This window comes from Peromyscus leucopus, chromosome 15 (assembly GCF_004664715.2).
Source record: "Peromyscus leucopus breed LL Stock chromosome 15, UCI_PerLeu_2.1, whole genome shotgun sequence".
NCBI lineage: Eukaryota > Metazoa > Chordata > Mammalia > Rodentia > Cricetidae > Peromyscus > Peromyscus leucopus.
The window spans coordinates 13,688,364-13,705,208 of record NC_051076.1 but is presented as its reverse complement, the minus strand read 5'-3'; the positions used below and the strand labels follow the sequence as shown (position 1 = coordinate 13,705,208).

Genomic DNA, 16,845 nt, shown 5'->3' with positions numbered 1-16,845 from the left:
TTTCTACTGCCATCTTCAACTCCACTGACTTTTCCCTGGTGTCTCATCGACCAAGTCCTTCCAGCATGTTCTTCTTCCTCAGAAGACACTCGCAGGCGCATGCAGCATTATGCTTGCATTAGTCATCTCCTCACCTCGCACACTTTCCTCTTGTGGAACACAGAACTGTTTTAATGCCCTCATCTAATAATCTGATCAACTCTGACATCCTGAGTCAGCACTATCTATTTTCCTCTACTTTTGTTACGAACTGTTTCTCTGCATGGAAGCAATGCAACATTAAGTCCAGGGCTAAGAGGACAAACCCTTCCACGGCTGCCCATACCAACATCTGCAAAAAGAGTTTGCATTTATGCCAACATTGTACACACCCCTCTCACAGCATCTTGCTACATTTGTTTCAATGTCTGTGGCATATGCCCTCTTCATCGCCCAGAAAAGACTTCCTGGCTCCATCTAACCCTTTCTATATGTCCTAACTATCTATTTCTATTATAGATGTTTTACTGCTGTCTCTCTAGAACCCAGAACCTGATGCATATTCACACTCAATACACTTGCTGAATCAATGATTAAGCCCAAGTTGAGGTTGCCAGTACATTCTGTGTTTAATTTCGTTTGTGTGCTGGGACAGACCATCCCATGTGGCGCTGGTTGGCCTGAAACTTGCAGCAATCCCCTCCCTGTTTCCTTACAGCTCTGCCCAGGTTCACTCTCTCTCACAGGCTCCTTCCCATTCTGACTCTCCTTGCTAGTATTCCTCGGAACTCACTCTTCCCTGCATTTCCAGATCAGATCATTGACTGTCTATTTTGGGGAGGGGTGGGGGTACTTTCAATGATACCCCCTTATGCCTTTTTGACTCTGTACATGTTTCTGTTAGCTTCCTAAACGGACTGCAGTGCTGGAGAGGTGGGAGTCGTCCATACAGTCACTTTATACATCTTAAGAGGCATCATGCTCTCCACTGGTACTGTTAAAAACAAGGCAGAGAGCATTATGCTAACTTCAACAGGCCAAGCACATCATTTACTCACAGGAAGCTGGGTGTGGAAGGTCCCTTTCTGTGACAATCACCCATAACAACAACACCCATGACAATCTTTGTGCTTAAAATCAAATTTGACCCCACAGAATATTATTGGGTCATGGTTCTGAAGTAGATTTCATCTTTATCTTGCTATTAAACAAAAAAACCATGTCCTATTTTCTAAGAAACAATACAAGGGATATCCTATTAAATAGTACTTCCACAGAGCCAAGGAAATCCTGCTATCATATAGCCAGATGTTTATTTATGCAAACATATTAAAATTCCTCTGAGTCTTCAAAATAATGTTGTCACGAACACATAAAACAGATAATATAAAATGAATGTCAAAATTTCATTTTTAGTTCATAAGAAAAATACAGAAATAAAATTCCCTTCCATAAAGCACAGGGGTTGGCTGGAGTGAGAAAATGTAAGCACCCTAGCCTCTGCCTGGGAAGATGCCTGGGGCCTCTGTTCTAAAAAGCATTTCAGCAACCAGAATTCCTGTAAAAAGATGAAGCTTTCTTGCCAGAGTGAGATCCTGAGGACCCACATGGCCTCACCAATTGCTTGCCGAGTGAATAGCACAGAAAAGAACATACTCAGAGGTTCCTCCAAGCAGAAAACAGGTGATTCACAAGCCGACGAAGAGCAAAAGACAAATGCTTTATTATGAGATCTGTTCAAGTAAGAGTTCAGTGTGCACCAGTGAGTGAATGAGGGTCTGCATCGAATGTTGTGAATGAACACCGGGTTAGAAAGGGGCCACACACTTTTGTTTTGTTGCCCCCACCCTTCCCTAAGGCAAAAAACACATCAGTTAGAACAGAATGTTAAGAAGAAAGCTACATCAATCACAGTACAGTACAGAAGATAAAACCACCTTTGTCTGGAAGCCATTGTGGAACAGCCCATCACCTACACTGGCAGCGTCCAGGTAGTTTCCAAGGACAGCACTGATCACAGCATTAATTTTCTCTCAACTGGTAAGCTTTGGGAACATTTTCTATTCCTCAGGAGTGTGCAGATGGGGCCATGTGCTGATATTACAGTGAACCACAACATTAAATAAAACTGCACAGTCAACCTCCAAGCTTTTCAGTACAAAATAAGTGTTAAAAAGGTACTGTTACTAGTGGCTTTACGTCGCATACGTCACTAATTATCAAAGAAGAGAAGGCAAATGACCAGTCACAAAGCTGCACATTACAGGCATACTGTTGTGGAAGAAACATAACTTGGGCAAAACAATCGAAAACAAACAGGTTCTGAGGGAGCCAAGTGAACCACCAGGCAAGCACAAATCTGTAATGAATGGGTGTGGGGAGCACGTCTTGCTCGTGGGTCACTACAGTGGTACGGGCGGATGGAGGCGGGGAGGACACGGGCAGACGCCCCCAATGCCTGTCAGTTCCTGAGGCGGCATCACATCTCAGCCAACGCAGCCATCAACATCGTACAGATGAGCTTGTGCTAAGAGACATCCCGACACTCCTGCATTCCCAGATACCCTGCGTGTTCCGAAGGCAGCAAACCTAAGTGCTGGTTTATTTCTCAACAGCTAGGTGAACTATGGATTCTTTCACTTTCTGCTGCTAATTAGCAGGTCAGAAAACAAAGGGCAAAATAAACTTGGTAAATTACGATTTCATTTCTTACCTCGGTACTTCTGAGTTAGCTCAAGGCAAAGCTATGGTTTCTTTTCACGTGGTTTAGAAAAGTCTAGGTGCCGACACTGTAAACATTTTGTGTCCCCCAACTACACCTTGTCTTGACACAGGCTGACAGCAAGAAAAGCAGGAGAAACTGAGCAACACCAACCACTGTCAACTTCTGGTTTAAATTAAATATGATTTCAAAATAATTTTATAAAGCTCATGCTACAATCTTAAAGACTATTTCTGTATGCTTTTAATCCTGGACACAATATTCAAAATAGCATGATGGAGGTAAGAATTAAAAAAAAAAACAAAAAAAAAAACCAAAATGTAAATAACAGGGAAAACCATTTTCAAATTTCAAAGCATTAACCATACATTTCTGTGTGGAGATCTAGACAAGTATACAGGTTTTAAAGCAATCATATTTTATTATACAACTCTATGAACAGAAAATGAACAGAAATACACAATATACTTACCTGTACATGTGAACCTACTTTTTAAGCTACAGATTCTTATTATAGCTCATACTGACTTTAATTTTACAGTTCATAACTATGTATAACCTTATTGCATTAAGGACAAATTCTACATGGGAGATTCACAGGTGGACCACAGTAGGCATCACCAGTACATTCAGAACCTGTAGCTCAGATGAGGGTGCATCTTCCCTGTTCCTGGAGCTCACACATCATTACAGCTTAAGCTCATTTGCTATTTTGGATGCAATGTTCTTAAAGGCAATAGATGTCCCAGATATTCGCTTGAAGCGGACCCCATTCAGTGAGAGCCGAGGTAACTTGCAGACTTCCATCTCCCACTGCACAAGGCTGTCCTGCCTAGCATCTCCATGGACACAGAAGAGCAAGAACCTTTCTTTCTGTTCATAGTCACAGTTGTTGGCATCTAACACTTTTCTGATCTCCCTCATCATGTCATTGGGGTCCATTGAGCTAGTGGTCTTCATGCTCCATGTAAACCGCAAAGAACGCGGCTTGGAGTCCTTGCCCTCTTCCTTGTCTCTTTCTTTTGGCTCCCCTGATGTACTTCTAGAAGAAGAGGGAAAAGGGAAACAATTAAAACCAAAGTTCTATTCAGCAAGGAAATTACAACCATAAAATGTGAGTGGTAACTCCATGCCTAACTCAACTATGGGACTAGAGATGCACGCTACCATGCTGCTTATAAACAGGCCCAGAGGCACATGGGCTTCAGCATTGAGCATCTTCAGTCTAAAGCTACAAATTGTCTTAAGTGCATTTGTTCCTGGGAAGGAATTTCTAGCTGAAAGTGAAAACTTGATTGTTTTTTCTATATTCTTTCTTTTCTGCATATACACATACCACAAACACACAGACATGCTCTCCTCCACATGCATGCCTGCGTGCACACACACACACCCTTACAAAGACACACACAGACACACATAGGATTCTCCTGACAGAACACAGTATTAGAATATAAATACTTCCCCTCTTCTGCCCTCTTTGTGCAGGAGGAGCAACGTAACGACTACAGAGGGGAGGAGCATTCAATCTGACAGTCAGGAGTTGGACCGCAATTGTGGCAGGACATCTCAGCAGCACGCTTGCTCTGCTCTTTCCCATTTCTCTACAGGCATATGCAAACTGGCTTAGAAGGCAGCCCGTGGCCTCCACCCTTGTCTATCACTTCCCTCTCTGCTCTCTCCAATGGGACACGCTGGCTTCCATGCTGTCCCTGACCACAGGCCTGTGCGCTCCTCTCCAAGCTCCTGCACAGGCAAAGCTAACCCACCTGGCTACAGGGACAACTTCCTTTCTTTTCCCAGTCTTTGCTTGTTTTCTCTACCAGGGTCCATAATCGCCCAGACTCCTGCCCTGGCATCGGTCCTTCTTTTTCTACTTCTTCTGTACTCAAGCCATTTGAATCCACAAATGGATTACTTCTTAGACTTCTTGTTCCTCACCTGACCTCTCCTGTATCTTAAGCTCCAGGCAGGCCATATGCCTGCTTCACTTCTGACACAGCCCAGGCTCCCAGAACTATGCTGGGCACAAGAGATGGCCACACACTGGATTATTTTTATTATTTTTTAATTTTTTTTTGTTTTTTTGAGACAGGGTTTCTCTGTGTAGTTTTGGTGCCTGTCCTAGATCTCACTCTGTAGACCAGGCTGGCCTCAAATTCTCAAAATTCTGCCTAGCTCTGCCTCCCGAGTGCTGGGATTAAAGGCATGCGCCACCATGCCCAGCCTGACACACTGAATTTTGCTGTGTAGGTATTGCACAAATAACAGAACCAGAAAACCATCTCAAGTAACCATAGGAGGGTGAACTTAATGGATTTCCATGATTCAGAGTTCCTTGTATTAAATATATTAAATGGTTGTCCAAATATAGATATGTTGCAATTTTTGCCTATAAGCATTCCTCACTCATTTGTGAAATTCTATCTTTGAAGGACATTTATGTCTCTTCTATAAATCTATACATATACATTTATATATATGTAAGATATAAAATATAAAAAGGAACATAACAAGGTAGTTCCTTTCATTCCAAGATACCTGAACCTCCAAAGTGCTAAAAACTGCAATCTGAAGAAAATAGAGAGTGAGTTACAGAAATACAGGCCAAAGACTATTAAACACACATAGAGAGTATTTACTTCATTGTCTTTTCTATTTTTCTCTGGGGAAAACCCAGAAAGCATGTCAGTGTAGGGTTTTAGAACGTGGTCCAAGACTGGACACTCACCTCAATGTATTACTATCATCAAAACCTGCATCTTTAGTGACCTCAGTGCTCTGCACCCTGCCATGGAGGTTCATCTCAGTGACCACATCACAGAAAGAGAACAGTGCATTTTCACCTAGGAATCCCTCTGCTCCAACTCTCTCATCCAACAGAACAAGACGCCCAATTCTTTTTTTTCCCAGAGCTGAGGACCGAACCCAGGGCCTTGCGCTTGCTAGGCAAGTGCTCTACCACTGAGCTAAATCCCCAACCCTGAAGTCCAATTCTTTACCAAGTATGCAACTCAAAGTCTGCTGATCTGGAAGTTGCTGAACTTGGACTTCATGACTAGGTGCTAGGTGAAATTAGGCAAACCTACTACCCTTGGACTGTAAAGAGTCAAAGTGCAGAAGCTATCTATCAAAGCATCACCGGGGTCACGGGGTGAACGCACCCAGCAGCTGTGGCTCACCTGGCTGTGTCGGTTCTGCCACTGGCTTCGCCTTCACTTGGATCCCTCAAAAATAAAGAGAAGGTCGAGATTTAACAATTTGCAAAGCAAAAGGAGATCAAGAAAACCCAGAGTTAAAATGACACTGAAGTAGCTTTCTCATTAACGCTGGGTGTGAATCCTTCTTCACACTTTTACCATAACCAGCGTACCTGCCATTTCTTGAGCATCTACAAGGTACTGTTGACAGAAGTATCAGGTGAAGAGTTTGCTGTTTTTTAAACACGATCTTCCAATTCCAAGCCACAACTATAATTTAATAATTTATCTTTTGGCTTAGTTTAGGATAATCTGAGGTAAGTTAGGTTTAATGACTTATAAATTAAGCTTGACATTATCACATGCATGTCTGAGGTTGTGGCTCAGTTGAGCATTAAGCCTGGGGCTGAGCAGCCAAGGCTATGGTTTGGGAGCGGGCTAAGAAGGCGGAGCAGGGGTTAAGTCCCTGCCGTACCAGCATGAGGACCTGACTCCTCATCCCCGGGGTCCTGAGGGCCTGGGGCCAGCCTGGCCCAAAGGTCCATCCTCAGGCTTAGACAGAGAACTTGTCTCAAGAAATAAGGTAGAGTGACAAGAGACACAACACCATCTTCTGGGACACCCCCCCCCCACACACACACATGCTCACTCACTCACATACTCACTCACACACTCACTCACTCACATACTCACACACTCACTCACACACTCACTCACTCACACACTCACTCACACACTCACTCACTCACATACTCACTCACATACTCACTCACTCACATACTCACATACTCACTCACTCACACACTCGCTCACACACTCACTCACACACTCACTCACTCACACACTCACTCACACACTCACAGGTTGGGGTGTCACTCTGCATACCTGTCCAAACAGCACAAGGTCACTGATGGTCTGCTGAGACACTTGAATTTGAGGATTTAAGGTCTGAAACTCAACTGTGGGGTCCTACAGTTGGGGTCCAGGCTCACAGGCTGGAGGGAGAAGGCTGCTGCTAGACTTCTCTGCCCACTCATGCTTTCTGTTTGCTTGTGGCAGGGTGCTATTTAGTAATAGCAATCCACCTTCCTTCTGAGTGCTGGGATTAAAGGCATGAACCACCATGCTCAGCTTCTCCAAGAAATACTAGGAACATTAATTAGAGACACTGCAAGTATCATAGCTTCTTCTTCATTCATGATTTAAGGCTTAGCTCATGAGAATACATGATATGGACCCTTAGAGACAATCATGCCTTTCCATTGACTCATCCTAACATTTCCCTTGTTAGCTCCATAGCCCTTGCCTAGCAGTGTTTTGTATGTAGCAGGGCTCCCATTACATGACATGTAGTGATATTAGTGGGTCAAATTTATACCCGTCTGCATTTGCTTGGCAACCCATATAATCAATGTGCATTGTACACTGTATAAGCATGACTACTCTGTACCAAGTACAGTTGTATTGTCTCCATGGATTATAAGTCTATTAGACACATATTCGTCTAGTGTGGATAACAGCACTTGCCACCAAGCCAGATGCTCTGCGCTCCACCCCAGACACCACATGGTGGATGGGGAGAACTGACTCCTGCAAGTGTCCTTTCCTTCCTTCCTCTCCATATGCTATGGTACGTGCTCCCCTCCCCATCTCAATAAATAAATAGTGTAAAAAATAAGCTAATTATTTTTGAATGATACATGAGCTTATATTTAATTTTTTTCTAAATAAAAACATTTTAAATCTTAGGCAATTTTTTTAAATCTTTTTTTTTTTTTTTTTTTTTTTAAACAGGGTCTCTCTCCATAGCCCTGGCTGTTCTGAAACTTGCTATGTAGATCTGGCTGTCCTTGAACTCACAGAGATCTGCCTGCTTCTACTTCTGCTGGGTGAGGTGCTGGGATTATAGGTGTGTGCACCATGCCTAGCAAACCAGTTTTCAGGTTCAGTTTTTGCTCTATTCTACAAAAGCTTTACATTCTTTTTGTGAAGAGCCTTGTGTGTCCCAGGCTGAGCTCTGATTCATTCTCTAGCCAAGGGTGATCTTGAACTTCTTGCTGCACTTCCTGAGTGATGGATTACGAAGTGCCGGGCACAGATCTTGGCTTCATGGGGGTTCAGCAATACTCCATCAACTGAGCCACCTCTCCAGGCCTCAAAGTCTCATTTTGCCCATTTGTATTTGCTCTCTCTTAAGGAAAGAGACTATTTGTTCCTGGTGTTTCACACTCAGTTCCTGTAAAAGGGCAGCTTCAGTGAGAAGCCATGGTTCTAGAGAAAAGCAGCAAGTTCCCTCTTCAGCAGAGAAAACCACCACAGCCCGAGGGTACTGACCTGCGCACGAACTTGGAAGTGATTTTGCTTATAATGCCAGTTGAGGTCCCCCTCCTGGCGTGTGCAAAGGCGCCCGTCTCATGGGAGGGGGAGGCAGGAGGTCCATTGTAAGGCGTGCTGCGGCGCTCTCGGAGCTGCTCCCCGTGGAAAGTGCTTCGGCTGGAGCTCCCTCGGGGAAAGCGGGTCCTGTCTGGAGTGGCAGCAGCCGCACTAATACTGTGAGCAGATGGGGAAGCAGCAGGCGCCCTCTGAGCTGCACTGCTGGGAGAGAGGAAGGCATATTTTTCAGAATAATGACAGGAGCAGCTTTCACTCAGGCTAAAAACTGGGGAGGGAGGAAGTGGGGCTACTTCTGTTGGTCCAATGATTTTGTTCACATTAGAAATGAGGTGCATGGGACAATTAATTTACTGTTTCATTATACAAGGACGGGAGGTCAGTTTAAAAATATACACTTCTTGTAAAATTTGGTGGTTAAACATTAAAAAATTACTGACATGAAGACAAATATGTCAGAATCCAGAATGCCCAACCTCGGTGCTGCCTATGTGTTTTTACTATGTAATCTGTATTATCTGAGATTCCAAATGCTTCAAAATCCCAAAATTTTTTGAGCATTGATATGACACTACACATAAAAATTCCATGTGTGATCTCATGTGAAGCGCACTGAAAACACTATGAAATATCTTTAGGCTGTGCATGTAAGGTATGCCAAAGACCTAAGTGAGTTCCATGTCTAAAGCTATGTCCTATCCCAACTCTCTCATTATACACACGCAACTATTGCAGAGCTGGAAATGTCCGGAATTCAAAAGGCTCCTGGGCCTAGGAATTTTAATAAGGGGTACTCAATCTGAATACTACTAATGTACATTGCTCAGCAACATACAGAATGAACTTTATTGTTTGTCAAAAAGCTTTTTTATAACACCAGCCCATGTGTCTACTTTAGACCCCAGGGAATTCAATGCTACATGGTGCTGTCAACATGACTGACAAATGCAATTACTGAAGTGAGAACATGTTTAGATGTTCTGAGCTTCAGAAATCCTACAAGAGGTAAAACTCAAAAAGGTGAATTGAATTATACCCAAGCAGTTGCCTGACTGATAATGCAGCTGCTAGGACCCAAGGCCATAGCACCTAGCTGGGTTCGTTTTTATGTGTCTTTGGGGGGCAGGTTTCCAGATGGGGTTTCTCTGTGTAACAGCCCTGGCTGTCCCGGACCTTGCTTTATACTCACCTACTTCTGCCTCCTGAGCGCTGAGATTAAAGGTGTGTGCCATCATATCTGGCTTTTTGTGCGTCTCATTTTACTCCTCCTCCCCCATGTAACCCTGGCTGTGCTGCAACTCACTCTGTAGCCCAGGCTGGCCTCAAACCTACAGAGATCCGACTGCCTTCGCCTCCTGAGTGCTGGGATTAAAGGTGTGTGCCATCACTACCTGATATATATATATTTTTAATTTATTTTTATTTTATGTGCATTGGTGTTTTGCCTGCATGTATGTCTGTGTGAGGGTGTTGGATCCCCTGGAACTGGAGCTACAGACAGTTGTGAGCTACCATGTGGGTGCTAGGAACTGAACCCAGGTCCTTTGGAAGAACAGCCAGTGCTCTTAACCGCTGAGCCATCTCTCCAGCCTCCTGATCATTTTTTTTAAAACTTAATTTATTTGTGTGCATGTGCACATGTGTGCTCCTGCCACAGTGCATGTGTGGAGGTCAGAAGACAACTCCCAGCTGGTTCTCCTTTCACGTGGACTCCAGGGACAGACCGAGGTCACTGGGCTTGGCGGTAGCGCCTCTACCACACGTTGATGCACCCACTAGCACTCAATTTACCTGACTGACACACCAGCAGGAATGCTTTGTGGATGGATTAACTACACTCCTGTAAGAACATTCTCACTTGGGCAGCAGTGGTGCACACCTTCAATCCTAGCACTCAGAAGGCAGAGGCAGGCGGATCTCCGTGAGTTCGATGCCAGCTTGGTCTACAGAGCGAGATCCAGGACAACCGGGGCTACATAGAGAAACCCTGTCTCAAAAAACCAAAACAAAGAACATTCTTCTTGAAAACGATTTCAAGTAGTTTTAGATGACCGCTGAAGCACACAACAGGTGTGAATCACAATCAACACTTTGCTGAAGCACACAACAGGTGTGAATCACAATCAACACTTTGCTGAAGCACACAACAGCTGTGTACCACAACCAGCACTTTCCTGTCGCCGTGTCCTTTCCGAGCACTCTAGAGGAGACAGTGACTGTGGAGAACGCAGAGTAAGCAGGACTCACCCAGGCCGGTAAGCTTCAGAGCCATCTTTAATGGTTGGCAGTGTGACTTTAATGGGGTGGCCAGAGGTCGACATGGACTTCTGGTGGCGGGGCCGTGCTGAGGGGCCAGAGGCTGCTGTGGAACCTGCAGGGGACATGCTGCTGGCAGACATCTCTGTAAGGCTTGACACACAAGGAAAAGTACAGTTACTAAAACCCAAGAAGGGATTTCCTAAATCTCCATCGACACTTTCAGGACCGAAACACTTGAAAGAAACGAACACATTCTTACTCCCCATTTTAGGTGTGTCCACTGAAAAGCTCTTAGAGTTTTGTTCAGTGTCTGGGAAGGCAGGGCTTATTTATGGATGTGTGACAGCTACAGAAAGATGATTACTGCGGAGACATTTTTCACTTATTCTAAGATTAGTTTTGTGCGATGTGTTGCTGTGAATCTTCCTGCATCATTTAAGCATTGAGTAACTATATGAAAACCGCCATTTCTATGAATAGCACCTTTCAGCTTATATCAGTTCATGCTATGAAGAACAGGCTAGCACTATGGGTGTAAGGAACCACACATTAGCTTTGGTATAAGAGACACAGTAAATAATTGGAAATCAACTTCCAACCACTACGCCTAAACAATGTCTCCCCTCAGGAGGCCACAATTTCCTCATGTGCCAACAACTAAAAGGAAGTGATGTGAGAGTGGCCTGTCCCCTGCTAAATGGGCGGAGCTGAGAACAGAACTTCACACAGCAGGCGTGCTGGGGATGGTCTTTCTGTAGGCCGTGAATATGTGTTAATATTCACATATTAATAAAGAAGCTGCTTTGGCCTATGGCAAGGCAGCTTAGAGGCAGGTGGGAGACCCAAGGGGAGATACAGGGAGGAGAAAGGCAGGGTAGGAGGAGATGTGGAGGTCACCTGGGGAAGCTAAATGTAATACAACACAGATAAATCCACAGACATGTGTCGGTACACAGATTAGTAGAAATGGGTTAATTTAAAGTGTAAGAGCTAGCTAGTAAGGAGTCTGAGCCATAGATTAAACAGTCTGTAATTAATATTAAGCCTCTGAGTAATTATTTTATAAGCAGCTATGGGACTGCTGGTAGAAGAGATTTGTCCAGACCCAGGCAGGACCGAGAAATTTCCTGCTATACATGTGCCTCATCCTCTTTGAGCTACAATGAGTAGTTTCTCCAACTACAATAAAACTCAGTAAGAAGTCTGTGGTTCTCCATTCAGTTGAGGTGGCCACACTTCTCTAGAGGACGGGAAGGAAGCCTTATTATTAGGGTGTACTATGAGTTGGCTGTAGTGTAAGGGACAGACGGATGATGGAGGCAGGGTACCTGTGGAGAGAAAGACTCAGTCTCCTCAGACTGGGACTGCACATGCCACTTTGGAACTGAGGAATAACTTAGAAGTTATTCCCTGAACACACTTCCACTCTTTCATCCTGGTACCAAGGGAAAGCCCCAGTGAGACGGCTCTTGTAGTCTTACGGCTCTGAATTCCTTTCCTGTGACCCCCACCCCACAGACATCTCGGCAAAGCTCATCTGCAGCAGTGCAGAGACCCTTCACCTGCTGTCTCTTCCGTTCTGCAGCGCCGTGTACCGGTCTGTGGTCCTTTCACACACGTATGTATTCCTCCTCGCCATGCTTCCTCCAGAATATACATTGTTCTTTATGAAGAAGAATAAAAAAAAATTTATTAGTGTGAAATCAAATAAGTATTTAAAACTGTTAATTATTAGAAAAACTTCACAGCATAATTTTAATTTAAGAATCTCACAGAAGCAAGATCCACTTTTTATACTTTCTCATATTTAGATTTTAGAAATAGAAAGTGAAGCAAAGGAAACCAAAACAACAAAAACAAAAACCCGACAAACCACACCGACTACTGTCTCAGTTTACAGTTCCACAGAAGCAGCCATCTAGCACTGGGAAGCAATAGGAGAGCGGGATTCACTCCTCAGCGACTGGCTGGTTGAGCAGGCAGAGCAGCGAGCAGGTCAGTATGAACAAACGGGGCAGTGAAGACGGCATGCCCTCCAGAAGCCTGTGGCCTTCTGCACCTACTTAGGAATTCCCCTCTGCTCCAGGTCAATGCATGCCTGCTGAGGGCTGACAGAGGGCTGAACAGTGCAATCTAAGACACTGCCCACAACCCTCTGAGTCAGGAGTCAGGCCACATGTAAACAAGAGAAAGAATAGCAAAAAAGGGATAGACAGACAGACGGGCGATTCTCCTGACCACACAGAAGACCCTTGACTGTCACCTATCCCATCAGGCCTGTCAAACACTATCTGTCACCAGTAATAAAATGGACAGGGGTGGTTTTCTGTCTTTTGTGTTTTCGTTTTGTTGCTGTTTGCAGAGCTGGGACACCAACCCCAGGTCTTGCCCATGCTAAGCAAGCACTTTACCACAGGGCTGCACCCCAAGCCCAAAAGAGATAAAACACACTCTGTTTCATCCTTGCTCCAGTGAAAATATCCTACCTAATCTAGCTTTTACAATTCTTTAAAATACACAGTTAATCGCCGGGCGGTGGTGGCACACGCCTTTAATCCCAGCACTCGGGAGGCAGAGGCAGGTGGATCTCTGTGAGTTCGAGGCCAGCCTGGTCTACAGAGTGAGTTCCAGGAAAGGCGCAAAGCTACACAGATAAACCCTGTCTCAAAAAACCAAAAAAAACCAAAAAAACAAAAAACACAGTTAATCTAACATTTGTTTAGTATGAGCACTAGAAAGTTAATAGGTATTTCCTCAAATTCAGATGCAGACGGGGAAAAATCATATAAGCAAATTTGTACAAGTACAGCTTTTAAAATCTTTCATGCTGGAGAGATATCTCAGCAGTCCCCTACCAGAGGACCTGAGTCTGATTCCTAGCATCCATCTCAGGAGCTCACAACTTTCTGTAACTCCAGCTCCTGGGAATCCAATGACCTATTCTGGCCTCTGAGGGCATCTGCATACATGCAGCAACCACTCACACACATACTCAGACTCAATATACCACCCATTCTCACAGTGGCATGTACATCCACTTCTTAGACCAGGAAGTGCTAAGATAATTACATATTTAGAAAAAGCATGGTCTCAATAACCATACAGAACACTGGCATCAGACAACTTAACCCACTTGTGATGAAGGTGTGCTGGCTCTGCTTTTGGTACATCATTGCATGTTTTCTATTTAAAGTACCCCCCCCCATACACTAGATAAAGGGTTTGTCTCCTTTTGCTGATTTAAGTTATGACTCTATTTCACTCTTATACTGTTCACCCTTCTTTATATTCCTGAATTCATGTCTGCTCACCAACATCAATTTCTTTACCTTAACCCATCATCTGCCTAGTAAGGCATGTGTTTATGATCTACTCTGTCCTGTCCTTACTCCTGTGTTTATGATCTACTCTGTCCTGTCCTTACTCCAGTGTTTATGATCTACTCTGTCCTGTCCTTACTCCTGTGTTTATGATCTACTCTGTCCTGTCCTTACTCCTGTGTTTATGATCTGTCTTTTTTTTTTTTTTTTTTATCTGTTTTTTTTTTTTTTTTTTTTATTATCTTCTGTCCTTACTCCTGTGTTTATGATCTACTCTGTCCTGTCCTTACTCCTGTGTTTATGATCTACTCTGTCCTGTCCTTACTCCTGTGTTTATGATCTACTCTGTCCTGTCCTTACTCCTGTGTTTATGATCTGTCCTGTCCTTACTCCAGTGTTTATGATCTACTCTGTCCTGTCCTTACTCCTGTGTTTATGATCTACTCTGTCCTGTCCTTACTCCTGTGTTTATGATCTATCTCTGTCCTTACTCCTGTCTGTCCTTATCCTCTGTGTTTATGATCTACTCTGTCCTGTCCTTACTCCTGTGTTTATGATCTACTCTGTCCTGTCCTTACTCCTGTGTTTATGATCTGTCCTGTCCTTACTCCTGTGTTTATGATCTGTCCTGTCCTTACTCCTGTTATGATCTACTCTGTCCTGTCCTTACTCCTGTGTATGATCTCTGTCCTTACTCCTGTGTTTAACTCTGTCCTGTCCTTACTCTGTGTTTTATGATCTGTCCTGTCCTTACTCCTGTGTTTATGATCTGTCCTGTCCTTACTCCTGTGTTTATGATCTGTCCTGTCCTTACTCCTGTGTTTATGATCTACTCTCTGTCCTGTCCTTACTCCTTTGATATTGCTCAGATTTTCAGTGTGTGTGTTCGTATGTGTGCACGTGTGTGCATGTGTGTCTGTGCAAGTACATGTGGAAGTCAGAGAACAATTTTCTCTCTTCCCACTCTGGGGTCCTGGATGAAGTTCAGGCTTGTCAGACATGGTGACAAGTGCCCTTACCCAATGAGCCATCTAACTGACCCTTACTAAGTGATTTGATTACTTTTGAGCCTCTTAATATTTTATAGCAACATGCTACGTTCTGTCTCTTCCTGTAAGAATACTTTCTTAAGTAGCACAGTGTTTTTAAACAGTTACTGTACAGTCAAATAGCTGACACATTTTATGCCTAAGAATATTGTATTTTATAGCTGGGTGACAGTTTGGCCAGATAGAAAATTCTAGGCCTAAAATGCTTCTCTCCTACCCCTCTGGAAGTTTACAAACACCACTGCATCTTCAGGCATCTGCACTCCCGATGGACAGTCTGAAGACCATCTAACTTTGTTCCTTTTCTGGACAGTCTGAAGACCATCTAACTTTGTTCCTTTTCTGGACAGTCTGAAGACATCTAACTTTGTTCCTTTTCTGGACAGTCTGAAGACCATCTAACTTTGTTCCTTTTCTGGACAGTCTGAAGACCATCTAACTTTGTTCCTTTTCTGGACAGTCTGAAGACCATCTAACTTTGTTCCTTTTCTGGTCATCAGCTCTCACACTGAAATCTCTAAACATTTTTCACCTTGCTTTCTGTGTGTCTACACAGTCTGCTTTAACACGCCCAGGAGCACATTTTCTTCTGGCTTCTGTCATTCTGGGTCTTCTCTTTTTAATTTTTATCATTCCTTCAAATACCTACTCCCCCCATTTACTAAAACACCATTATCTAGATGTCACCACCCCATTCTCACCATCCATCTCTGTTTTCTTTCTATCTCTATTCTTTCCTGTTGTCTTCCAGGATAGTACTGTGGTCTTTCTTCTAGCTCCCAAAGTAATTTCTAGAGTGTGGTATTTTAAGAGACTTTGTGGGAGGTAAGTTGACAAATTATTAGTGAGTCTGCCCTCAGAGAGCAGTTCACCTGTAAATGTAAGATTACATGCACCAGTGTAACATCAAAGAAACATCACAAAGGCAGGACAAACAGCAGGGGTGTAATGTCCACTCTGCAGTGAGAAGCCTGGGTCCTTTTCCATGGTCTTTAAATGATGACTCATTTTGAAACATTTAAAAAGACAAAGACGAAGATTTTACAAAATCCTCGTGACACAGAAGAGCAAAGTCGCGATACAGGAGCTCTGACTCACACTTGGGCCAGCCGAAGACTTTTTCCTGTCGGGACCCACCAGAGGGCTGGCTGTCACTTCGCTCTTTGAACCCACCATGGTGCTGCCGAGTCTCCGGGCTGTGTCTCTGTCCCACTCCTCCTTCTGTTCACTTTCCACACTGTTGGCCTGGGGCCTCTTGGTGTAAGATACAGCAGGGGGATGGAGGGACCCGCTGCAATGGGGAAGATGGCAGCAGCGTTAGCTGGGAAACAACTGACCGGCTTCCCACAAACAAAGGCCTCTACGTTAAAGTCTCTGCATTTGCCTGCTTCACACTCGTAACGAAGATGACACTGATGACACAAAGCAGTTCAGGTCTCCACAGAAGAGATCCCTGATCATCTAATGATGCACGTCTTCTGGAATTGTGTGTTGGGCAACACACACACACACACACACACACACGACACATCACACACTTACCACACCACAATGAGCAGACCACACCACCCACACCATAATTAAGTTAACAGGAACTATGACTACTAACTACTATTCTGAACACACAAACAGACACACACAGGGACGTGAGCGATCGAGTGAGTCTGAGCTCAGTGTGAAAACAATACTCACACACAGACTACATCACACCACACATCAACAACCACACCACATCATCACACACTACACACCATCACACACAAACAAACACACATCACATCACACTCTGTGGGCCAGAGCGTTAGCAGCTGTCTCTGCCAATCTCTAGACTTTGCTCCCTTCCCTCACAACATGGTCAACTGATCCTTAGTAGGTTGGGTTGTTCGACAATATGGTTGAGCTGCAGATGCTCTCGTCTGGACCTT

General features: G+C 44.1%; 1 protein-coding gene across 1 annotated transcript; it reads right to left on the bottom strand.

The window, feature by feature from the left end:
- Window positions 1–1,267: 1,267 nt before the first annotated feature.
- On the bottom strand, window positions 1,268–16,237 carry LOC114682003 (serine/threonine-protein kinase MARK1; the record flags this gene model as incomplete). The annotated part of the gene is made up of 6 exons (XM_028855765.2): window positions 1,268–3,743; window positions 5,884–5,928; window positions 8,236–8,496; window positions 10,540–10,701; window positions 12,114–12,214; window positions 16,019–16,237. Coding segments are annotated over 6 exons (1,143 nt in total), but the record flags the coding sequence as incomplete, so codon positions are not given.
- Window positions 16,238–16,845: the final 608 nt, after the last annotated feature.